General features: G+C 45.2%; 2 protein-coding genes across 2 annotated transcripts; one reads left to right on the forward strand and one right to left on the reverse strand.

Annotated features, from left to right (window-relative positions):
• Nucleotides 1-7177: 7177 nt before the first annotated feature.
• LOC136626542 (uncharacterized) lies at nt 7178-8968 on the reverse strand. The gene has a single exon (XM_066601595.1). The coding sequence runs from the start codon at nt 8966-8968 to the stop codon at nt 7178-7180; it is 1791 nt and encodes a 596-aa protein (XP_066457692.1).
• Nucleotides 8969-9262: 294 nt separating this feature from the next.
• On the forward strand, nt 9263-26000 carry PSMA5 (proteasome 20S subunit alpha 5). The gene is made up of 9 exons (XM_066600275.1): nt 9263-9564; nt 13445-13511; nt 18380-18506; nt 21794-21861; nt 21951-22058; nt 23156-23214; nt 23577-23679; nt 25328-25414; nt 25772-26000. The coding sequence occupies exons 1-9, from the start codon at nt 9536-9538 to the stop codon at nt 25847-25849; spliced, it is 726 nt and encodes a 241-aa protein (XP_066456372.1). The 5' UTR covers nt 9263-9535; the 3' UTR covers nt 25850-26000.
• The last annotated feature ends 372 nt before the right edge of the window (nt 26001-26372 follow it).

Below are 26372 nucleotides of genomic sequence, written 5' to 3' on the forward strand. Positions count from 1 at the left end.
TTCCCCAAGGTTATTAAAGTTCACATAAAAGGCTCATGAAAGTGGCCAAGAGCAGAACAGACTGCTACAACCAGTTTGTGGGGGGGATGTGAAATGAACTAATGTATGTAAACGTCATAAACGAACTTGTTTGTGATTCGCAACAAACCACTGGAGAAATATGCTGGACTTCTATTACTTACGGTAGCTGGACGATTATTATCACTACTTTGCATTTCTCTATATAAACTATGCAAATAAAGAAACACTTCAGAAGAGCATGGAGACATCACCTGAGTGTTTCTCACTGTGCTCTTCTCCAATGCATCATGTATACAAGTAGGCATACCTGACTGATAAGGCTATGATACTCATTAACTATCACCTATATAAAGTGGTATTAGACAGTCATCCAAAGTACATGGGTCAGATTTCTGAAACTGTCTACAAGAAAAACTATCATTGTTGCCAATAACAACCAATCACAGAGCAGCTTACATTTCATATTTAGCTCTTGAAGAAGCTGCGCTATGATTTGTTGCTAAGAGATTTTCCTTAGACTATGATCTGCAGCACATTTCACCCTGTCATTGGAAGGAGTGAGTTCTGCTGTGAGAGTCAGAGTCCATGTCCCAATTTGCACCATGGTGCTGGCTATGGCACATTTGTTTTTGTACCTTTGGTGTGAATTTTCCACTGCAGAAAATCAGCAGTAATTCTGATACATGTAAAGTACCTTTATGGGCCATTGCACAGGACGATCATCACTCAAAATTCCTACAAAGGAACGAATCTGAGCGATAATCGTGCAGTGTAAATGCACAAAAGTCACTCACTTTTCATTCACAGGTTTTCAGGCTGCATTCACACGAACGTATATCGGCTCGGTTTTCACGCCGAGCCGATATACGTTGTCTCTCTCTGCAGGAGGGGGAGGATGGAAGAGCAAGGAGCAGGAACTGAGCTCCCACCCCCTCTCTGCCTCCTCTGCACTATTTGCAATGAGAGGAGGCGGAATGGGGCGGGGCTAAGTTCCGAGAATTAGCCCCGCCCCTGTCCTGCCTCTCCCCATTGCAAATAGTGCAGAGGGGCGGAGAGGAGGCAGAGAGGGGGCGGGAGCTCAGTTCCTGCTCCTGGCTCTTTCATCCCCCCCCCCCTGCACACGAGGACAACGTATATCGGCCGGCGTGTAAACTGAGCCGATATACGTTTGTCTGAATGCAGCCTTAAAGGGGTTGTCCCGCGAAGCAAGTGGGGGTATACACTTCTGTATGGCCATATTAATGCACTTTGTAATGTACATTGTGCATTAAATATGAGCCATACAGAAGTTATTCACTTACCTGCTCCGTTGCTAGCGTCCCCGTCTCCATGGTGCCGTCTAATTTCAGTGTCTCATCGCCCGATTAGACGCGCTTGCGCAGTCCGGTCTTCTTTCTTCTGAATGGGGCCGCTCGTGCCGGAGAGCGGCTCCTCGTAGCTCCGCCCCGTCACGTGTGCCGATTCCAGCCAATCAGGAGGCTGGAATCGGCAATGGACCGCACAGAAGACCTGCGGTCCACCGAGGGTGAAGATCCCGGCAGCCATCTTAGCAAGGTAAGTACGAAGTCGCAGCAGCGCCGGGATTCGGGTAAGTACCGGACGTTTTTTTGGGGTGTTTGTCTCGCGCCTAACGGGGGGGGGGCTATTGAAAAAAAAAAAAAACGTTTCGGCGCGGGACAACCCCTTTAAGCTGACTTCTCAGTCAGCTTAAAAACTATCACTGGATTGTCGCTGAGTGGAAAGGCTCCCCGCTCAGTGCTTCAAATAGAAGGTGAAGTGCTGATCGAGAACCCAGCAAGAAGCCCATGATCCAGCGGATGTCTGTCAGTGTAAACGCTCTGCATGAGCTCTGACGACCTTAGTGGTGACGTTAGTGCTCGGGCTGTCGTTTACTTGACTGCCGGACAATGTTAATGGGACAGTTTCAGAAATGTGTTCCATGGCGTATTGATAGCGATAAATAGGAGACGCTGACAGAAGAATAATACTGAGCACATTTTCTAATTATTCAAATACAGTTGCTGTCATAAAAACGGTCGTAAAGCCCCATCTACACGCAACGATTTGTTTGAACGAACGAACTGAACAAATTTTTTGCATAGAAATGCTGAGCATTTAAATGTACAGATAATCATGTGAAATCCTCTCCATTTCCCTCATTAGCTAAAGTAAACACTGTATATGTTGTTTGCTCAGGTGGGCGTGTGTTTATACAAGGAATTTCAAGGAGGAGACTTTTAATTAGTGTGCAGCATAAATGATGGAGAATGAGCTGATTGCTTATCGCTCAGCGTAAATAGCGGCTGTGTTAAGGCAATGGGGAGGGGCAGGGGAGTGAGAGAAATCTCCTGCAGCCTCCCCGCTGTGAGCCAGCGTCCTAACTCCTGTGCAGGTGCATGGGAGCAAGTATGTGCGGGGACGAGTGTCAGGCATCGTTTGCCTGTCTAAATGGGCCTTTACACGTAACGATTGCAGCTCACTTTTGCTCATTTGAACGAATTTTGAGCAATAATCGTAGCATGTAAATAGGTTTTTAGTTTGTTCGCTTTTCTCTTCATTTAAATGGCATTCATTCAGTCTTTGAAAGTCAGAACTTGAGAGGAGGGGTGATTGTTTGCCTTGCATAAACACAATGACTACTTGTTTACTCATGCCAGCAGAAGACAATGGCTTATCTTCATACTAATTAAAATCTTCCAGACCAGAAATACCTTGTATAAACACACACCCACCTGAGCAAAAAACATATATTGTGTTTACATAGCTAATGAGGGAAATGAGAGCATTTCACATAATTATCTGTACATTTAAGTGCTCTGCATTTCTATGCAAAAAAGGTGCTCAGTCATTCGTTCAAACGCTAAACCTTGCGTGTAAATAGGGCTTTACCGTCCCACCTGTGTACAGTGTTCAAAATGTCATATATATATATACATATTATCCAATGTGGATTCTTTTGCTTCTAAAACCACGGCAGAATTCCTCTCCCAAGTGCAGATTTCTGCCACGGCTATGCAAATATAGGCCCATGAATCCACACCTAGCAGGTGGCAAATCCGCACGCGAAATATGTGATGTGAAATCCGCATTAACCCTTTCCAATGCAATGTCGGGCCTGCCTCGACATCATCATTACCCTCCACAGCTCCGATGTCGGGACAGGCACAAAAATTAGGGACAATCCAAGCAAAATGAAGACTCTGAACAACTATGCAGTAAGTTGACAGTCTAAATCCACAGCATAAAACCTAACTCCAGCCATCACTGGGATTTTTTTTCTTTAAAATCAGATAATTTTTTTGAAGTTATATTTTGAATACAACTACCTCTTAAATTTCACAGATTTATACATGCATAAGCATAATATACATAGAACATAGCATTATCCCACCCCAACAATACAACTGAACATGAACAGTAATCGTTCAGTTATAAACAATTTCTTTGATTATTGCTCATCTCATGCAGCCATAAAAGTCATGGTTTGCTTATTCCATAATCGTTCAGTTTAATCCCTTTAGGACACAACCCTTTTTTTTCCATTTTCAGTTTTTTTCTCCTACCCCTTTAAAAAAATCATAACTCCTTTATTTATCCATCGACGTAGCTGTATGAGGGCTTGTTTTTTGCGGGATGAGTTGCATTTTTCAATGGTGCTATTTATTGTACCATATAATGTACTGAAAAACTTTTTAAAAAATTCTGAGTGGAGTGAAATTTAAAAAACCTAAATTCCACCATCTTTGGGTGCGTCTTGCTTCTACGGTGTACACACTGCAACAAAAATGACCTGATAACTTTATTCTATGGGTCAGTATGATTACTATACCAAATTTACATACCGTATATACTCGAGTATTAGCCGACCCGAGTATAAGCCGAGTCAATAAGTTTTACCACAAAAAACTGGTAAAACTTATTGAGTCGAGTATAAGCCTAGCTATACTCGAGTATATACTAGGTAAAGAAAAAATGCAATACTCCCCTCCCAGCTGGCGTCTGTGTCTCTGGCGCGATGGTTTCCCTGGCGTTGTGGCAAGCTGCTTGAGAATTCTCCCCACTGTCATCTCTCCCCACTGTCATCTCTTTGCTCGTCTTTGAATTCCCCCGCCGTCAGCACTGTGTAGGTAAGCGCTGTGATTGGATCAAGAGCCAGCCAATCACAGCCGGCACTCGATAAACCAATCACAGCCATTCAGTGATGTCATCGGCTGTGATTGGATCGAGCACTGGCCAATCACAGCCGGCGCTCGATCCAATCACAGCGCTTACCTACACAGCGTTGACGGCGGGGGAATTCAAAGCTGAGTAGGGAGATGACAGCGGGGAGAATTCTCAAGCAGCTTGTTGCACCACCAGGAAGACCATCACGCTGGGGAGACAGACGCCGGCTGGGAGGCGAGTATTGCGGGTTTTTGTTGCTCTTTTTTTTACCTCACTTGGGTATAAGCTGAGGGGGGCTTTTTCAGCATTAAAAAATGTGCTGAAAAACTAGGCTTGTACTCGAGTATATACAGTAGTTTTTTTGTCTGCTGTACTTTTATTTTTCTCCAAAGATAATTTTTTTAAAATTATTTTCTGCTACCATCTTCTGACTGCCATAACTTTTTTTATTTTTCTGTCAACATAGTTGTGCGAGAAGTGTAAATAGTGAATCCATCTAGTTGCAAAATCTGCTTAACTTTGTCAGAAACTTTACTCATTAAAATAATAGTTGGATTTTATCCCTTTTTCCTCCTTTCTCTCTCTCAAAACACTGTTATAGGGGGCTACAACCTGTCGTTTTAGGTACTAATCTGCCATTCAACGCCCCCCATTTCTCCTTCCGACCTTTAACTGTAAGACACCAGAAAATATATCCGCACATTTGGAACTGCCGACCCTGCAGACCGTTCTTCCCTTGAAGGGTCTCCAATTTAAGGGCCAATATCCACGGGCGGATTTGAATTGCGGAATCCGCACGGATAATCCGTAGTTCAAGCTGTCCATAGGGAAACATGGGCGTCTGCAACTGAATTAAAGCATGTGGATTTGATTTGCAGACTTTTGGGTGCGGAAATCAAATCGCAGCATGCTCCATTTCAGTGTGGTTCCTGCATGGACGTCTTCTATTGAAGTCAATGGAAGCCATCTGATCCGCGGCCCGCGACTCTACTGTGCATGCGCGGCGGCACGCCAGCTGGCACTTCTGCACATATCCGCAGTACAGAAAAAATTAGACCTGGATGGCTAAGTAGGGTCCTTGGCCGCAGGCAGGGTCGGATTCCGCTGTGGGTTCCTGCATGCAGGATCTGACCCGCCTCTGGGCATGAGCCCTAATTCTAGCAGATTTCTTACTACATATTAAACTCCTAAATATCACGTGGAGTCTAAGAAGGTATCATGATGGAAGCCAAACCGGAGAGCTAAGAAGTATATAAAGTAATTGTGGCATCAGGGATATTAGTACTTTACTATGAGGGCTGTGCTGCAGGAGCGTGCTGTAACATCTGTAATATGGTTGTGTCGCCATAAGGGCCGGCTCACACGCTGCGTGTATAACAAAGTGTTTTACCACTGTGAGCCGGCGGTCAGCTGGCTATCGCTGCGTTGGGCAGCAATCTTGCACCGAGCAGGACAGCATATTTCACGCACTCTGCCATGAGCAGTCTGACCTTTTTTTAAAAAATTTCTCGCTGTCTCTGTGAGCCCGGCCTAAAATTGTGAGCGTATGCCATTAGTATTTGCTGCTGTTGGGTTATTTTCTTCAGGGCAGACACAAATCCGTATTTGTCCAAAAGAAAATAACAATTAATTCAAATAGAGGCAAAAAGGGACAAAAGAAGCACATTTAGTGTTTTTAAATCATACTATCAAGAACACGGCCATGTAAACAGATACGGGCAGGGGGCCACGGAACGTAGCCGGCACCATAGTCTTATGGAAGCTAATAGAAGAAAATCCTTGTTGCCCCTAGCAACCAATCATAGCGCAGCTCTTGTTTTACCTCAGCAGTACAACAGCACTGATTGGATGTGAGGGGCAAGAATGATTTTCTTCTATTAGCTTCCATTAGTGGGGGTCGTCCTCTTCTGTGGCCCCCTGTAGATGGACATGAGCCCCGTGAGATCTGCCTTGTTCTGCTGTTATATGTGCAATACAAGGGAAATAAGCCAGTCCCGGTATTGCGCTCAGTACATTTTTTGTGGGATGACCACTAGTAACAGTTTCGCGCTCGGTCTGGTTTTTGCAACATGACTCCCAGGAACAGTTTTGCGCTTTGTGCAGTTTCTAGTGGATGACTGTCGGTAACGGTTTCGTGCTCAGTCTGGTTTTTGCTGGATGACTGTTGGTAACAGTTTTGCGCTCGGTCCAGTTTTTGCTGGTTGGCTTCTGGTAACGGTATCGCGCGCAGTCCAGTTTCTGCTGAAAGACTCCTGGTAACAGTTTCATGCTCAGTACGGTTTTTGCTGGTTGGCTCCCGGTAACAGCGCTGCGCTCGGTCTGGTTTCTGCTGGATGATTTCTGCTGGATGTCTCCCAGTAACGGTTTCACTCTCGGTCCGGTTTTTGCTGGATGGCTCCCAGTAACGGTATCGCGCTCGGTTTGGTTTTTGCTGGATGATTCCTGAAATTGCACTCGGTCCGATTTTTGCTGGAAGATCTCCCGGTTTCTGTATCACACATGGTCCGGTTTTGCTGGATAGCTCACAATAATGGTGACACGCTGGGTCCATGTTTCTCCTGGTAACAGCATCGCGCTTCGTCCGGTTTCTGCTGGATGGCTCCTGGTAACGGTATTGCTTTGGTCCTTTTTTTCCTGGATGGCACCTAGTAACAGTATTGCTTCGGTCTAGGTTCTGTTTGAACTCCCGGTAATGGTGACATACTCAGTCCGGTTTTTGCTGGATGACTCCAGTTAATGGTGACGCGCTCGGTCGGGTTTCCACCTGGATGACTCCTGGTAACTGTTTTTCTTGGTCCGGTTTCTGCTGGATGGCTCCCGGTAACTGTTTTCCTTGGTCCGGTTTCTGCTGGATGGCTCCCGGTAACTGTTTTTCTTGGTCCGGTTTCTGCTGGATGGCTCCCGGTAACTGTTTTCCTTGGCCCGGTTTCTGTTGGATGGCTCCCGGTAACTGTTTTCCTTGGTCCGGTTTCTGTTGGATAGCTCCCGGTAACTATTTTTCTTGGTCCGGTTTCTGCTGGATGGCTCCCGGTAACTGTTTTCCTTGGTCCGATTTCTGTTGGATGGCTCCCGGTAACTGTTTTCCTTGGTCCGATTTCTGTTGGATGGCTCCTGGTAACTGTTTTTCTTGGTCCGGTTTCTGCTGGATGTCTCCCGGTAACTGTTTTCCTTGGTCCGATTTCTGCTGGATGGCTCCCGGTAACTGTTTTTCTTGGTCTGGTTTCTGCTGGATGGCTCCTGGTAACTGGTTTTCTTGGTCCGGTTTCTGCTGGATGGCTCCCTGTAACTGTTTTTCTTGGTCCGATTTCTGCTGGATGGCTCCCGGTAACTGTTTTTCTTGGTTCGGTTTCTGCTGGATGACTCCTGGTAACTGTTTTTCTTGGTCCGGTTTCTGCTGGATGGCTCCCGGTAACTGTTTTTCTTGGTCCGGTTTCTGCTGGATGTCTCCCGGTAACTGTTTTCCTTGGTCCGATTTCTGCTGGATGGCTCCCGGTAACTGTTTTTCTTGGTCTGGTTTCTGCTGGATGGCTCCTGGTAACTGGTTTTCTTGGTCCGGTTTCTGCTGGATGACTCCTGGTAACTGTTTTTCTTGGTCCGGTTTCTGCTGGATGGCTCCCGGTAACTGTTTTTCTTGGTCCGGTTTCTGCTGGATGTCTCCCGGTAACTGTTTTCCTTGGTCCGATTTCTGCTGGATGGCTCCCGGTAACTGTTTTTCTTGGTCTGGTTTCTGCTGGATGGCTCCTGGTAACTGGTTTTCTTGGTCCGGTTTCTGCTGGATGGCTCCCTGTAACTGTTTTTCTTGGTCCGGTTTCTGCTGGATGGCTCCCGGTAACTGTTTTTCTTGGTTCGGTTTCTGCTGGATGGCCCCAGGTAACTGTTTTCCTTGGTCTGGTTTCTGCTGGATGGCTCCCGGTAACTGTTTTTCTTGGTCCGGTTTCTGCTGGATGACTCCTGGTAACTGTTTTTCTTGGTCCGGTTTCTGCTGGATGGCTCCCGGTAACTGTTTTCCTTGGTCTGGTTTCTGCTGGATGGCTCCCGGTAACTGTTTTCCTTGGTCTGGTTTCTGCTGGATGTCTCCCGGTAACTGTTTTTCTTGGTTCGGTTTCTGCTGGATGACTCCTGGTAACTGTTTTTCTTGGTCCGGTTTCTGCTGGATGGCTCCCGGTAACTGTTTTTCTTGGTCCGGTTTCTGCTGGATGTCTCCCGGTAACTGTTTTCCTTGGTCCGATTTCTGCTGGATGGCTCCCGGTAACTGTTTTTCTTGGTCTGGTTTCTGCTGGATGGCTCCTGGTAACTGGTTTTCTTGGTCCGGTTTCTGCTGGATGGCTCCCGGTAACTGTTTTTCTTGGTCCGGTTTCTGCTGGATGTCTCCCGGTAACTGTTTTCCTTGGTCCGATTTCTGCTGGATGGCTCCCGGTAACTGTTTTTCTTGGTCTGGTTTCTGCTGGATGGCTCCCTGTAACTGTTTTTCTTGGTCCGGTTTCTGCTGGATGGCTCCCGGTAACTGTTTTTCTTGGTTCGGTTTCTGCTGGATGGCCCCAGGTAACTGTTTTCCTTGGTCTGGTTTCTGCTGGATGGCTCCCGGTAACTGTTTTTCTTGGTCCAGTTTCTGCTGGATGACTCCTGGTAACTGTTTTTCTTGGTCCGGTTTCTGCTGGATGGCTCCCGGTAACTGTTTTCCTTGGTCTGGTTTCTGCTGGATGGCTCCCGGTAACTGTTTTCCTTGGTCTGGTTTCTGCTGGATGTCTCCCGGTAACGGTATCGCGTTATTCGGGTTCTCCATGTCATGTCCGCTATTCTACTGTAAATGATACGGCTACATCATATTTATTGGTGTTTTGGCAGAGGGCGCCACACAGACGGCCCTGTTAGCCAATCACGGGGAATGTACATCCAAACAACCAATCAGGTTGTGAATGGTGTGCATTAGGGGAGTAACATAGATATATGCGCCCGGTTACCTCAGCTCCTTCCTTTACAGTGCGCACTAACGGCCTCTCCGGTCCCAGCGGCCCCTACGGCTTATGAGCTTTTAACATTTATGTTTGCTATATAACATTCCACTATTTCCTGGTGGGACGGGGTGAAAACACGGGGCTTCCCGCCACACCGGCCCCACACTGCTAATACCGGGTATCGTCGGGAATTACAGACACCAGCGGCCGCCGATGATCGCTTACAAACTACACTTCCCATGATGCCTTGTAAACACCTCACTGCCGGGTAGGTGACGTTTCAGTCACGTGGTGAGGCTCTCCACCAATCAGGGGCGGCGGCGGTGTGGCGTGCGCGGTTTGCCGGTAGTAGTAGGCCGGTGAGTTAGCAGCCGAAGTGCCAGAGCTCCATCACCATGTTCCTCACACGGTCCGAGTATGACAGGTAGGTGGCCCCGGAGAGAAAGCGGCTGTGTGCTGTACCTGCTGAGTCACCTTTGACCTACAGTACTAGGGGATGGAAAGAGTGTCGGCGGGCTCCTTACTGCAGCACGCTCCATTGTAATGCATGGCGGCGTTAGGCTCGTCTACTGCCACGAACATGTACGAGCAGCTGAAGCTAGAACCCCTAATATCGTGTGCCCCGTAACTAGACCTCCCCCCAACCCAGTGAAATTGCAAACTGTGAAAAGCAGGTGATGGCGTCCTGTATAAATGCTGTCGATAAGTCGGGGCTCGGAGCTTCACTTTCATTTTCTGCATTGCTGCAGGCTGCTCTCATACACGGGCTTTTTACTGGCATTTAGTGCAGCGCTACAAGGAGGAGATGGGCGCCGCCGCTGGGCACAGGAGCTCCCCGGGTAAATGGGCGCCGCCGCTTAGCACAGGAGCTCCCCGGGTAAATGGGCGCCGCCGCTGGGCACAGGAGCTCCCCGGGGAGACGGGCGCCGCTGCTGGGCGCAAGAGCAGATGTCGGGATAAGTTCAGAGTTTGCAGTTTCTTTTTGCCCAGGGAGAGATTCCTGAATGGAGAGTCTGAAGGAAAAATCTTTCACCTCTAAACGTCCATTTAGACACAACGATTATCGCTCAAAAGCTGTCTTTTGAGTGATAATCGTAGCGTCTAAACGCGTGGTGTACGGTTCGTGCACTGTTTGTTCATCGCTCATTTCTAGCTAGCTAGAAATTAGCGATAAGCCTTATCAGTGCTGCACGCAGATAGTATTCTTTCAGCCGGTATCCCGTTGGCAGTTCTGAGCGGGACACCAGCTGAAAGCGTGGAGAACAATGCCGCTGTTTGCATATACAAAAAAGCTGCTTTGTTCTCGGAGCCATTGCAGCGGTATCCCGCTCCGTCTGCATTAACTCCTTAATAGCTAAATAGCAACCTAATAGTTATGCAAAGAGCGCTCAAACTGTCGTTGAGCGAATTTTGAGCGATCATCATTCGTGTAAATGAGCCTTAAGTCTGTAGACAAGGCCACATTTACACATACGAAAGAGAAAAAAGGAAAGCACCATATCCCCAACCGTATCTCAGAGGATGGAAGGTCGGGCACGCTTGACCAGGCGCAGCAAAGATGCAACAGAAGGAGGTCCGGCTCATCCAATAGGAAAGCTTTATAAAAACACTAAACTTTAATTTGATATGCTTCTGAAAAAAGAAACGAGGTCCTGTAGACTGAAAATGATCATAACCCGAGGACATGCTCTAAACCCCAGTGTGTTTCCAGCACCAGCCAGTGCCGGTAGTCATACGGCACGTTGGTAGGTTTAGAGCGTTTTTTCTTAAGTTATCATTTTTCGTCTCCATCAACCTAATTATTATTTTTAAGCATGTCAAATTAAAGTTGTGCTTCTTTCCCTCTGGCTGACCCGGGCCTCCTTTTGTCTTTTTACAATAACCCTGTTTGCTCCACATTGAGTCTCTGCCTTGGGGTTCTGTTTACATAGCTGAGACCGGTCTCCAAGTGGAACCATTGACTTTAACCCCTTAAGGACATGGCTTATTATGGTGTTGGGCACACAACGATTTTCAGGGGATTTTCATCTCCACTTTTCAAAAGCCGTATCTTTTAATTTTTTTTCAGACATCACTGTATAAGGGTTTGTTTTTTGCGGCACGAGCTGTAGTTTTTATTTGTACCATTTTGGGGTACATATGGCTTTTTTGATCACTCTTATTGCACTTTTTGGGAGGTAAAACAAATAAAATAAGCATTTTTCCTCCATTTTATTATGGGTTTTTTGCTGCACATGGTTAATATTGTGCTTAAATTATAGTACTGGTCTTTACGGACACGATGACACCAAATATGTAGGTTTTTTTTTTTAATACAAATGGGGGGAAATGAGCAAAAATGTTGTTTTTGTTTTGTTTTTTACATGTTGTGGTTTTTTTTTTAAACAATTCTTTAGTTTTTTTACAGTTTATGTCCCTGAAGGCGACCGAAGCCATAGCAGCAGTGATCGCTATGATAAGACATTGCAGAACTTATGTCCTGCAATGCCTTATCTCTTGTAATAGCGATCATAGACAATGGCAAAGTAGGACCCCTGTAGCTGGCGTCCTGTAGCCGTGGCAACCAGTCGGCCCTACGCGATTACATCTCTAGGGTCCGATGACGACACAGAGGGAGCGCCCTTAGGGCTTCCACACACTTTCGTTTTTTCAACGCAAATGTCAATGGGACTTGTTAATAAAACTTGTGATGTGTTTTTAACATTAGAAAGTCCCATTGACATTCGCGTTTTAAAAAAAACGGAAGTGTGTGGGAGCCCTTTCTCTGTGGACCCTTTACATGCTATGATCTACATTGATCATGGAATGCAGGGGGTTAACAGCAGGGATCTCTGACCTCATGTAACCCCGGTTCCTACTGCCGGATGGCGCAGGCTCCGCTTCTGATCCTGCGCCATTCACATGATGTAAAGTTACGTCATGTTGCGTTAAGTACCCTACAGCCATGATGTAACCTTAGTCTTGTGGCGTTAAGGGGTTAATTAGACATAGTATATTACGTTTTCCAAAACAGACAGATGACAAGTTAAGGCCCATTTAGGCACGATTATCGCTCAATTGAGCGATAATTGTTATTTACATCGCAAGATGATCGCTCAAACGTTGAGCGATCACCTTGCGCTCCGGAGGATGCAAAGAACAAGTGCGGGGCCGCTTGTTCTCTGCATCCAGCTGCATCGGCTGTCATACAGCCGAGCGCTCCCAGTGGAGGATGCAGAAGACAAGTGGGGTGTCCCCGCTGGCCTTCTGCATCCAGCTGTTCCTCGCTCCGAGCCCCCGGCCATTATACAGCCGAGCGCTCTGAGCGGAGGATGCAGAATACAAGCTGTTATACAGCCGAGCGCTCTGTGCGGGGTGAACAGCTGCGTCATTCATACCCCGCCTGTCATCAGGGAGCGGGATATAGCTGAAACAATAATATCAGCTGTATCCCGCTGTGAATCCCTGATAAGGCTCATCATTGTCTTTCAGCACGCTGAAAGATCAACAATCAGAGACGGCATAACGAAAACTGCACGATGTCAGTGTGGTTACACACAACGATTATCGCTCAAAAGATGGCTTTGCGCGATTTTTGAGCGATAATCGTTGTCTAAATGGGCCTTAGTGCCCCATTTACACGAGACTGTTGGCTAAACACCTGCATGAGCGGGTGACGTCACCGCTAGGGTCGTCAGCGCTCGTGCAGAGTGTTAAGACTGACAGACCTCAGCTCTGGGTTGCGGGCTTCTCGCTCAGCGCTTCACCTTCTATGGCAGGGGTCCCCAACTCCAGTCCTCAGGGACCCCAACAGGTCATGTTTTCAGGATATCCTATAGTAAGAACACCTGTGGTAATGTCTGAGGTACTGACCATAAATACATCACCTGTACAACACTGAGGAAATCCTGAAAACTTGACCTGTTGGGGGTCCCTGAGGACTGGAGTTGGGGGAACACTGGTCTATGGGGAGCGTTTACACGGACCAACAAGCCCGCGATCCAGCGATGGGTTTTATGCTGACTGAAAGTCAACGAAGAGGAATAGTGAATGATGTTTTTGCAAGAATTTTGAGCGATAATCGTCCCGTGTAAATGGTCCTTAATTAAAACAAAGGTTACATTTTGTAGCTTTTGTCTACTTTTGCCTAATAAAGTCAGATTTTTCGTTTTAATATTTTCTGTTATTTCACTTGGAGCCTCGGTACAGAAAGGCTCAGCGGAGCCCTCAACCCCCTGATCCAGCCTGGCTTGTATGGAAAATGCCCTCCATCTCCTCCCCCGCTGTAGCCCTGTAGGGTAACCTCTGTCTGCTCTCTCCTCCAGGGGCGTGAACACCTTCTCTCCAGAAGGCAGACTCTTTCAAGTAGAATATGCGATTGAAGCTATAAAGGTAATGCTCCTGTATAATATCTTCTTTGTGGCGTTTTGTTTATTTCATATGTTTGGATTATTGTATAGCAGATTCCACAACCCAGGGTCATGGGAGATACAGCCAGGACAATGGGCAGTAATGTCAGGAGGAAACCAAGATGGGTGAAGAATCTCCTCCTGGAATAGGAGGCTGCAGCCCTACTTAGTGTGTGATGGCGGTCGGGGCACTTGGGATACTCTTAAAGTGCTGAATCATCTTTCAGCAGAAAGTGAAAGTATTTGCACAAGTCGTCTGTGGAGGTTTTATCTTCCTTTTGCCGTGGGGTGGGGAGAGGAGTATTGGTAATAAAATTACTACCAAAATGAGGATGAATGAAGTGTTTACACCTTGAGCCCATGCTGTGCGGCTGATGTTAGTGCAGGACACAAGTAGTTTTCATGTTAGGCAACCTCCTAAGAGGCTTCAAATGTATAAAGATAACAAACTATACGTCCCATGGCTCTGGCGCGGACGGTTCCCAGTCATGTACGCCATGAGAGATGACTTGCAGCTATTAATGTGGACAGCGGTTGGACTGTCCTGGTTATGGGCTCCTGCCCATGGCTGAATATTCACTGTGGAATCTGTGCTGGGCATCTGCACTGTGGATTCGCAGCAAATGGCAATCATGGCATGTTATGGGAAATTAATTCTTCCTGCACACTTGCAGAAACTAATTGCAGTTTCCACGGGCAGAGGAAAAATCGCTCCATTTTTTTCCCCCCCGCGGATTCTGCATAGACAGCTTCCGTTAAAGTCAATGGAAGCCGTCCGATCCGCGGCCCTTCTGCAGTCATGCAGCCACTCTGCGCGGCTTGTTTTTCAGACATATTCCCAGAGAGTTTAGGGAAAAACACATGATAATAAAATCGCATATGAATTGTGTGACAAAAAAGAGAAGAAAAACACAAATGTCACAATGTGAATTATGCTGCAGCCGCGTCTCCTGTTAGGCCCAGCAGTTTCTTCCTGCAGTTGACAATCTAACAATCATGTATTCGCTGTGACCAGTAGATTAGTTCCGCCTCCTCTTACCTGTGATATCAGGGCCAGCACAGCCTCCCTGTTGCTGACAAACTGAGGGTGCCTTCACACCTGCGACCGCGATATCACTTTTTTTTTTTTTTTTTTTAATTTAACGCTAATGTCCATAGAACTTTCTAATGATAAAAACTCATTGCACTGGACAAACTTGCGATTTTCTTTTTTTTGTGCGATATGCACGAGAACGTGTAGTAACTTGTCCATGTCACATCTGTAGAAAAAAAACAGTTTTTAACATTAGAAAGTCCCATTGACATTGGCGTTAAAACAATGCTGCGATATTGCGATGGCAAGTTTTAAGGCACCCTGAGTTAATCATGCTATTACCTGTCTGTAATGCAGGACCGCTACAAGGAGATGGGTTAGCTTGAATAAGAGGAACTTATGAGCTCCGTTCTTGACAATGCCGTCCTGTGTTCTACTTGTGCGATGTATGCGGTCCTTGATCAGCCGATCGAGGGTGCATACTATTGCGCACAATGCGAGCATGTTGCACATTTGGAAGCCCAAATCTTAGATCTAAATAAGCGACTGGCAACACTGAGAGCCATTGACAATGTGGAAAGGAATTTGCTGCTCACTGATCAGGCACTCGCTGGGGTAGATGCCGGTGGTGGATGGTTGTACGGGAGAGCAGGATGAACAGGCAGTTAGCTGAGTGACAGGAGGAGGGATAGAGGGAAGAGAACCAGGGAGGGTAGTCCTTAACTGGCACAACCCAACCAGTTTGCAAAGTTGGGAGATGAGGGGGGATGCCATTACAGGATCAGCATTGCTGCAGCATGACATGTCCTCTGACCGTCAGGAAGATGACTGCTCCAGTAGGAAGGGAAAGGGGAGCGCAGCACAGGGCAGGATAGACTAGACAGGTCCTAGTGGTGGAGGACTCTATTATAAAGGCGACAGACGGGGCAATCTGCCACAAAGACTGATATTGTCGAACAGTGTGTTGTCTTTCTGGTGCTCAAGTTCAACACATGGTGGATCAGGTTGACAGATTACTGGGAGGCGCTGGTGAGGATCCAGCAGTCATGGTGCACATTGGCACCAATGACAAAGTTAGAGGTCGATGGAGGATCCTCAAACGATTTCAGGCACATAGGTTGTAAGCTTTGGAGCGAGAACCTTCAAGGTAGTTTTCTCAGAAATACTACCTGTACCGCAAGGCAGGAGGGGTTTGGCTTCCTGGAGAACTGGGATGACTTTGCTGTCTACAGTCTCTACTGTAGGGACGGGCTGCATCTCAATGGGGAGAGGGCAGCTGTTCTGTGGGAGAAGATGGTTAGAAGGTTGGAGGAGTGTTTTTAAACTAGGGATCGGCAACAAGAGCAATAGGGGGTAAGACAATGTAGACAGGGACCTGGGACCAAGTAAAGGGAATGGGGTTCGAGCAGAGGGTCGGGTTAGTACAGTTAAAACTGTCAGAACAACTAATAGGACCATAAGTAGCATAATGAATTTAAAGCATAACAACCATATAAATTGTATGGCAATGAATGCAAGTCTAATCAGTAAAGTGGGTGAGCTCGAAGAGAGAATGTCTGATGAAAATTACGATATAGTATAAATAACAAAAACATGGCTTGATGAGAAGTGCGATTGGGCGGTGAATTTACCTTGGAATCTCTGTGGGTAGAAATACAGGGAGGGAAAAATAACATCCTAATTGGGGTTTTCTATAGGCCACCAAAAATAACAGAAGAAACTGACAACAAGTAGAAAAGGTGTCAAGCCGGAATTAAGTAATTATTATGGGTGGAATTTAAATATGCAGCTATAATATGGGAAGATGAAACCTGCGAATCTCACGAGGGCAATACATTTGGTAACGTTAATTGGGACAACGTCCTCATAAATAACAATAACCTCCTAATTACCTCATGTGAGCAATTCATGCCCTTTAAAAATAAAAGTAAATGAACTACAAGTAGAAGGAAACCAATGTGACTCGATAAGACTGTAAGGGGGTGGGGGGGGGGGTGGTCTTTAACAGAAAAAAACGCATTTAAATTATTAAAATAAGAAGGCATTGAAGAAGTGTTAAAAACATACATGGGGGAAAAAACAAATTATGTAGGGAAAAGATCAAAACTACGAAGGAGGAGGCAGAGAGACTGATCGCCAGAGAGAGCAAGAATAACTCTTAAAGGGGTTGTCTCACGAAAGCAAGTGGGGTTATACACTTCTGTATGGCCATATTAATGCACTTTGTAATGTACATCGTGCATTAAATATGAGCCATACAGAAGTTATTCACTTACCTGCTCCGTTGCTAGCGTCCCCGTCTCCATGGCTCCGTCTAATTTCGGGGTGGTCTTGCTTTTTTAGACGCGCTTGCGCAGAAGGGTCTTCTCCCTTCTGGATGGTCCGGGCAAGAGCGGCGTTCTGGCTCCACCCCCTTCTACGCATCATCACGTAGCTCCGCCCCATCACGTGTGCCGATTCCAGCCAATCAGGAGGCTGGAATCGGCAATGGAACGCACAGAGCCCATGGTGCACCATGGGAGAAGACCCACGGTGCACCATGGGAGAAAACCGCAGTGCATCCCTGGGAAAGGACCGGCGGCCATCTTGGGAGAAGAATTTTATAAGGTCATCTTTCATCACATCGGTGAGTAGCAAGCGGTTTAAAAACCGCTTTAAAATGCTATTTTATGCCAGGGGGGTGACAGGGGGATTGGGGTAATGTAAAATTTTGATGTTTGCCGCGAGACAACCCCTTTAACTATTTTTTAATTGTATAAACTGTAAAAGGATTTGCACTGAGAGCACTGGCCCTTTAACAAATAATGCAGGAGAAATCATAGAAGATGAAGATGATGATGGGGGTGGGGGGGATCTGTTTATACCCAGGACTGTGATGGTAACAAGGGGGCATCCACTACGTCTAGAAGAAAGTAGGTTTCATTGCTAACACAGAAGGGGGGTTCTTTACTGTAAGAGCAGTGAGACTGTGGAACTCTCTGCCTGAGGATGTGTTGATGGCAAAATCCATAGAGGAGTTTGAGAGGGGACTAGATGTCTTTTTAGAACGCTATGATATTATAGTATATAGACCTCAAATCAGCGGGGTTGTTGATCCGAGTCTTGGAGTCAGGTAGGAACTCAAAGGTTGATCCAGGGATTATTCTGACTGCCATTATGGAGTTGGGAAGGAATTTTTCCCCTAAATGGGCTAAATTGGCTTCTGCTTCATTGTTTTGTTTTTTTTGTTTTTTTACCTAACTTTGGATCAACAAGGGGTGGAAACAGGCTGAACTAGATGGAGATTGTCTCCTTTCAGCCTAACCTACTATGTTTCTACTCAGAAGTCCAATGTTCTGGAGCCGGCACTATTTTACCATAAGGCCAAAGGCGCACGAGAACGTGTAGTAACTTGTCCATGTCGCATCTTTAGAAAATGAATAGTTTTTTTATCTGCGTGGAGTTCTTATATGGCCTCTCTCCATTCTTTTACTTCCCTACGTCATCTGTTTTTCACTATGTTGGCAACCGTTTCATGAGATGCGGACAACATACGAGCGTGGTTTGTCTCTTTGCCTTTGCATCCCCATTGACTGGAATGGGCGAGTCTCATCTGCAAATCGGATCACAATATATATATTTTTTTCACGTGATCTGTTTGTCCATGTATGTGAAAGAACTGCTGCGCGATTTGGTACATTGACTACTAATGTTTCCATTTGCTGTCCACTTCTAGCCTGTTGTCAGTCTGTGTGCTGTCAGTCCACAAGACGCTCTTGCTCCTTTTGGCGTCTTCTGTTTTTCAGTCTGTCATTGTAAATGTGCTCTGTATTCCGCAGCTTGGCTCCACAGCCATCGGTATCCAGACGTCGGAGGGAGTATGCCTTGCTGTCGAGAAGAGAATCACCTCTCCTCTGATGGAGCCCAACAGCATTGAGAAGATTGTTGAAATAGATGCTCATATAGGTAAGTGTTATATACAGTAATACCTGCAGTTAACCCTTTAAATGCCACGATCAATATTAATGACGACATATAAAGAGTTTAGAGGGAACGTCACCAGTCCACCGCTATGTAATCGTGGGGGGCCGATTAAACAAAAAGTAAAAAGAAATTGAAAACCCATGTTTAGTATCATCACATCCGTAATGACCTGTTCAGTAAACGCTAATAACAAATGCTAGAAAGAAAAAAAAAACACAAGCCAAATGCTTTTTTGTTAATTTTGCTTTGCAATAAGTGACCCAACAATTCATATGGACCCCAAAATGGTCCCAAAACTGCATCTTGTCACTCTGTGTAAACAAGCCCTCAGAGCTCTGTTCATGCAAAAAAAAAATAATTTTTGATTAAAAAAGCAGTTTTTAATTTTTCGAAATTTGAAAACCCTAAAAAAAAAGTATAATTTATTTATTTGTGGTATTGTCGTAACCCTACCAACCCGCAGAAAAATATTATCATGTCACTTATGCTGCATGAAGGCCAGACTCACGAGCGTATTTGAAGTGCGCATTACGCACATAATATGCGGTATATTGCGGCAATTCAAATACATTGATTTTTTTTTTTTTTTTTTTGCGTTTTTTTCCATTGCATATAATGCGTAAGTAAAAAAAAAACACACACACAATAGAGCCCTATAAGTGCGACACTTATACGCAACGTCACTAAGCGGCAGAATGAGAAATCAAAATTAAAAAAAAATGAAACCAGGAAGTCTGTGCGTGACGGAGTGTGAGAAGAAAGCTATAGCTTTTGATAAATGGAGATGAAAAAACTCCAGAAATCGTGACGTCAAAACAGGTGGCGTCACTAGGGGGTTAAATATGCTATATACTTTCTCTAGGCGCTGTATAGAATACGTAGGCATGCAGAGCGACAACTACTATTTGGGCAGAATATAAAGAATCAAGAAAAGGCCTTTATTGGAAAAGACCTGTTTTTACAAATGCAACAAGATATACAAAACTAAATTTTAGGACTTTACTGAAAAAGTCCAAGGCTAAAGACGACCTGAGAGCGGGGGGTGGCGCCCTGCTGACAGGTGGAGGCTCTGTGGTCTCCGGAGTCAGGACAGTCAGAGAAGGTTGACCGCAGGGGTTCTGTCAGCGGTGACTGTAGTAGTGCTCCTTGGAGGAGGGGGAATGTTACATTCTGGGACGTTGGAAGAAGGTGCTGTGGGTTGATGATACAAAGGGTGGAATCCTATCTTTTGGGGTAGAAGAAAAAATGGTGTGTGGGAGGAGGTGCGGGCCGTTGCTGGCAGAAGTACTGTATACTTTGCCAGTTCGCCTTTTGGCTGGACATAGAACATCTAATAAACGTGAAATATTCCTCATTTCATACTTTGACCTCCCGTTTTTGGCATTCTTTAGATTAGATTAGCTTGGGCTTCTACTACACAGGGACTCATGTCACACACTGTCTGTAACATATACAATGCCTAGCTAAGACGGGGTTACTACAGATCATCTTCCCCAGCACTCAGAACTCACATTTACTGACACTCGGATACATAGATTTGTTATCAATGGAAACGGAAACTTGTAAAGTGTCTACCGTAAGACATCCTTGTTTCTGTGGCCAGTAAGGACGTCTTGCTGTTAGTTTTTGCTAAATGAGGCTCAGTTTTATTCTGCCGTAGTAATCACTAGGGGTATATGAGACAAAATGGCTGCCAACAAAGACTGGAGAGCGTTTTGTGTATTAGATTTTCTCGTTTACCAGTCTGTTAATATGCAACGTCATTTTCCAACAAAGTTTGGTGAAGCTCCGCCCAGTAGATGCACAATTTGTAAGCTCATTGGGTGGATCCCCAATTTTAAGGAAAAAGCTTGCATCTGTAAGCGACAATCGTCCGTCTGTCGACCGGTAAACGCACAAACACTGGTGAGTATCCGTGCTAGTTTCACAGTCCTCAGAAATCTACGCACAGAGCGAGCGAAGAATTGGATGTCCTGTCGCCGACCCTGTGGTAGATTATGCACAAATGTTTTTGATATCCCCACCGTGGCAACGTTTTTTCTGCGAGAGTATGGAGACTCCACTGGAAAGCAATGGTTTTATGGAGTCTTCAGTGTTTAATGATGAAGCCACCTTCCGTAATGTCAGAATTTGGGGAAGGGGAAACCCACCCGTCTATGTGCAGTGTATGAGCAACTCCCCCCAAGGTGAATGTGTTTTGCGCTACAACCCGCAGGAAAGTATCCAGCCCCTTTTTTTTGCATGAGGAAACAATCCCGGGGATTTCGTACCTGGATGCACTACAGATATGGCTTCTGCCGGAACAGGAAATCCCAGCAGGACTCCCTCTATTATCACAATGAATTGAGCGGTGAAAACCGAACATATGGATTGGTCATGCAGGTGGTGACTATAGTGACCACCTTCCTTGGCCTCTACATTCCCCAGACATTACATCTTGTGATTAGTCTACATGCCCCCCCATACCGCCCACCATGATCTGCGGCATCCCAGAAGCCGTTGCATTTGTCATCGTGATCCGCTACAATGTGGATGGCAGAAACTACAGGCTCCATGTGTGTCTGGTGACAAAGGGGGTCACACACCTCTGAGGTGGGAAAACCTTTTTGATGTTGTGTAACAAAACCTTTTGAGTTTGTTTCTGTATCTGAGAGTCATTAAATGGAAACTATAAGGGTTCCACATCGGAGAGATGATTTGTAGTATCACTCTATGTAATTTCAGAAGCAAATTACTATATTTCATACCTGACCTGTAACCTATAGGAGAAATACAGTGTGACTACGTGTATTCTAAAGAGTGAACATCTCCTAAGGCGAGTGCGATATCTCCGCAGATTCAAAGCGTTTTTGTGTTTAAAATTGCCTCGCATCACTTCAGGGAAGTAGTGGAGTGTTTTGTCCATTGTTTTCAATAGGAAATCTTGTATCGCACTTGTATGCAGCTAGCGTGTAGTGCGATGCTTTGCTGGCCCCATTGAAAACAGACAATGTGATACAAGGGCCCGCTCAAAGATAGGACATACCATGTTTTTTTTTTTTTCCTCTGCATCGTGATGCTGAAAAGTCGCTCGTGTATTAGCCCGTTCAAAAGAATGGGGTTCATATACGTGCATCTTGAAATGCACAAATCTTGCCCGATTTTTCTCGGCCTTGTGAAACCCACCTAACACACTGTGCCATCCTGCAACGATCCCTATTCCCTACATATCTTGCTGGCATTTCTTTCGAACCTTCTGCCCACACTAGAATTATTTATTTTCTCTACAGGTTGTGCCATGAGTGGGTTGATTGCAGATGCGAAGACATTAATTGATAAAGCCCGCGTTGAGACACAGGTAAGTACCTATCTGATCCCTCATCCCAGAGCCGCCTCTTCTGTATGGTTTGTCTTGTTTCTGCAACGGTCCATTTGTGGCTCTTGTAGAATCACTGGTTCACATACAACGAGACGATGACGGTGGAGAGCGTCACGCAGGCGGTGTCTAACCTAGCATTGCAGTTTGGGGAAGAAGACGCTGATCCTGGAGCGATGGTAAGTGCTGCATGCTGCCTGGCTGTAACATGCTGGATTTGGACATTTTTGTGTAAATTGCTATTTTTGTTTCCATTTTTGTATTAAATAATTCGTTAGAATTCTGGATTAGAAATACCTGGGATTATATGATTAGTCCCATGTGTGTGGCTGGAATTATGGTACTGCGGCATCAGGCTAATTCACCATCAGCACGTATCTGCATCATTTGCAGAATAGTTTGTGACCCTATGAGTAACAATATAGCTACACTGATTGGTGTATCAAGACTCTAAGCTGCTGCTCCCAAATCTGAGCACATGTCCTGATTTTCAACATTGTTAAAGTTCATGCTGTCCTTACAATGGGACAGTCCTCTCCAGATTTATGATTCCATCTGGGGATGTCTGGGATGTCTAACTGGGCTAAAAGTGACATTAAGCTTCCCCTGAAATACATATCTTGACCACCTGGTTCCTGAAGAGTTGCAGGTCAAAATGAAATGCATTGAACCTGTTCTAAAAATCGTTTTTTGTTTTTTTTTAACAATATGGCTTTCTCCCGCCTGGGAGAGATTTCAAACCAAGTTGTAACTTCATTTTTGCATCAGGTTATGAATTTTCCTTAAGCTCCTGACACATATCTATTAACATCTTAATCAGATTAGCTCAGATAGTTCTATTCAAAGGGCCTGATCCTTATGGTAAATACTGCTTCACGGTCCACTCACAGACAGTCAGAATGAATTAGGAGAACCTCTCTATTTCCATAAGGTCACTCAAACTGAGAGCATGGGTTGTGGATTTTAAGGAGAGACCACTGGCTGATCCTTGAGTAGAGTGATGACTATATACTCTACGTATCCACAGGGGTAATTTCAAAGATTGAGGAATCTTACATGAAAGGTTTCCTCTAGAAAAGAAAGACCTTTCTGAAAATCCTCTCTTACACGTTGGGACATGAACCCATTGACACGCCACGTTTGTCTGTTTTGTTTGTGTTTGGCCCAGAATTTTAATGAATTGTCTAATAAAGAATTGATTTTAGGGTACTTCTGTGAATAAGGCTAATTTAGTATTTAAGTTCCCTCTGTCTCAGTGAATCTATCTTTGTTTCAGAGTCGACCATTTGGCGTTGCTTTACTGTTTGGTGGAGCCGATGAGAAGGGGCCGCAGCTGTAAGTTGTCTACATGGGGTATATTACTATCTCTGATCGGATTGATGTATATACACCAGTATTGTAGAAGTGGAATAGTTTATAGCCCTTTTAAAAAAAATAAAATGTTAGGAATTTTTAGGCATTAAAGTAATTCCCAAATCATTAGAAGTGAAGATTGAGAGCCCTGAGCCTAACCTTGTGGCCAACGAGGCTCCCGGGATGAGAGTCCAGTACAAGATTATCCATCTTGTGCAACAAAATTGTGTTTTAGACTTGTCAGTGAAGACTGATTCAAGATCAGTATCTAGGAGTCTCATGGTTTAGGCGTTGATCGAATTGTTTTGTATGTACCTGTGACGTGTCCTCTTCACCTCCTGCAGTTTTCACATGGACCCTTCAGGGACCTTCGTACAATGTGACGCTCGGGCTATTGGCTCTGCTTCTGAAGGGGCACAGAGCTCTTTACAAGAAGTCTACCATAAGGTGAGTGTGAAGCTTGGTAACTCCGACGCACTGCAGGATGTCAGTCGTTTGTTATTATAAGCCTATAGACCTGCGTGGTGTATAGAAGTCCATCTATCCGGAAAGGTATGTGCTCACAACAGTTACAGAAGCTGGAAAGTACAAGTTTACATTAGCTCAGATGCACTACAGATCTGTAAAGTTAGAGACGTGTAATGGCTTCAATATAGTCAATTCTATCATAGATGTTAGAAAAAGGAACAGTTCCTTGTAATCTTGTCATGTATCATAAAAACAATGGGATGCGCTCTTAAGTTCTTGTCAGACATGAAATGTAAATCATGCTTATTCATGGTATAAAATACACTTTTTTTAATATGCTTCGTGTTTCAAAACAATGCTTGCTGTGAATGGAAGTGTAAGGGACTTTTCTCATGGGGTGGAATTGTCTGCAGGATGAAGCGCAAATGTGGATTTTTGTGGTGTTCTTAACTGCAGAATTCATTTGAATTTTTTTTATAGACATTTTAGGCTGCTCTCACACAGCTTGGTTTTTACCGTGGCGTTTGAAACGCCACGCTAAGCGCTGTACAACGCTTCTATTTATTTCAAAGGTGCTTCGTAGAGCAGCTCTCAAATGTAGTGTTTCTAATGCAATTTTTTGAGTACGGTCAGGTCTATTTTTATGCATTTTTAGCAACTTTTATGTACCTAATTACCCATCACAATGGTGGGGTGCATTAAAAAGTGCTGTCAAACGCATTAGTGTGCGTTCAAAAACACAGGGTGCGACATCATGGTAAAATGCTGCGTTTTGTATATGCATGTGTGAGTGGCGTCATTGTGGAAGTACAACAACCATTCCACAAGACGTCCCTAATTCCACAGCTGGAAGCTTTTTCGCTCCAGAATTTAAAGGGGTTGTCCCGCGAAAGCAAGTGGGTCTATACACTTCTGTATGGCCATATTAATGCACTTTGTAATGTACATTGTGCATTAATTATGAGCCATACAGAAGTTATAAGAAATTTTTCACTTACCTGTTCCGTTGCTAGCGTCCTCGTTTCCATGGAGCTGTCTAATTTTCAGCGTCTAATCTCCAGATTAGACGCGCTTGCGCAGTCCGGGTCTTCTTCTTTTCTGAATGGGGCCGCTCGTGCCGGAGAGCGACTCCGTGTAGCTCCGCCCCGTCACGTGCCGATTCCAGCCAATCAGGAGGCTGGAATCGGCAATGGACCGCACAGAAGCCCTGCGGTCCACCGAGGGAGAAGATCCCGGCAGCCATCTTCAACCGGTAAGTAAGAAGTCACCGGAGCGCGGGGATTCAGGTAAGCGCTGTGCGGTTTTGTTTTTTTTAAGTCCCTGCATCGGGTTTGTCTCGCGCCAAACGGGGGGGGGCTGTTGAAAAAAAAACAAAAACGTTTTGGCGCGGGACAACCCCTTTAATATTGCAATTTTGAAGTAAATACTTATTCTGACCGGTGTGAAAGGTCCCTGACTGATGAGCCACACATCTGTATCAGAGCTTCAGTTTTACGCAGTTGGATTTGACAAACATATTTTAAAAATTTGCCATAATTTGTAATACAATAATCTTAGTTCTCAATAACGAACAAGCCGCATTGTCCAAGACCGCCATGATATATATAGCTTTCTCGTTTCTTTTAAGTCAATGACCCTGAAAGAAGCCATCAAATCGTCCCTCACAATCCTGAAGCAGGTGATGGAGGAGAAACTGAATGCCACAAACATTGAGGTAGGTGGTTTTGTTTGCACAAAATAAATCTTAGCCATCAAATGACATTTAGGCCTCAGATTCAGCAGCGCCGTCAGACGTGTGTGATGGCTTCTGCATTTTACCTCCCCAGGAAGTGGACACAGATGGCTTTACTGATGTAGAAAGCTCAGCTCTAATTTCCCAGCCGGTATAGAGAGCAGAATGCTTTCTGCATGGGGAGGGGGCTCTTCTGGGTGCCAGCGGCTATATTTGGGGTATTGCAGAAGCAGAGATTCTTTGTTGACATCAATCACACTCGCTGCAGCTGCTCAGTCCATCTCCTGGTCTTCACCTCCCACCCACCACTGTCATTCTTTACCTCTTTCGCCTCTGTAGCTCGCTACGATAGAGCCTGGGAAGAAGTTCCACATGTACTGCAAGGAAGAGCTGGAAGAGGTTATCAAGGACATCTGAGCATCGTCTCCACTTATCACCACAGCTGATTGGACGACAGCTGCCGATTCCTGAGTTGATTTTCTGTGTTGGCTTTTTGTTTTTATAATCGTATCTGTATATAGATACAGGTTCCAGTTGTCTCAAATAAACCCTTTTTTCTTATTCTTTAGAGCAGTCTTGTATCATCCATATGTGATAACACACAGTGTATATGGCTGATCACGTATATGTAGCCATTAATGGTTGCTGAATAGTCAGTGAATTTATTTTATGCTCCAACAGATTATTTCGAATTATTGAACATGAAACATTTGGTGAAGCCAAGTTAACACATAATAGTTATGGTTCAGAATGAACTTGTAGAAGTTCAAATCCTAAATGACTTCTGAGAGCACCAGGTCCTGTTTAGGACTTATTTCGCATGACATTATCCATAAAACGCTGCAGGAGTCCCGCAGCATTTTACCAATCTGTGTGAGCCGGCAGAGACCACGTATGGCAGCGAGTACACTGCGCATGACTGCGTATCTCATGCACACGG

Source organism: Eleutherodactylus coqui, chromosome 4 (genome assembly GCF_035609145.1).
Source record: "Eleutherodactylus coqui strain aEleCoq1 chromosome 4, aEleCoq1.hap1, whole genome shotgun sequence".
Taxonomy (NCBI): domain Eukaryota; kingdom Metazoa; phylum Chordata; class Amphibia; order Anura; family Eleutherodactylidae; genus Eleutherodactylus; species Eleutherodactylus coqui.

Excerpts from the sequence above, each read along its gene's own strand:
- LOC136626542 (XM_066601595.1), bottom strand. The coding sequence starts at position 8,968 with ATGGAGAACCCGAATAACGCGATACCGTTACCGGGAGACATCCAGCAG.
- PSMA5 (XM_066600275.1), top strand. The coding sequence starts at position 9,536 with ATGTTCCTCACACGGTCCGAGTATGACAG. Across the intron at positions 9,565-13,444 it reads ACACGGTCCGAGTATGACAG|GGGCGTGAACACCTTCTCTC; the intron begins GTAGGTGGCCCC and ends TCTCTCCTCCAG. Across the intron at positions 21,862-21,950 it reads AAGCCCGCGTTGAGACACAG|AATCACTGGTTCACATACAA; the intron begins GTAAGTACCTAT and ends TGGCTCTTGTAG.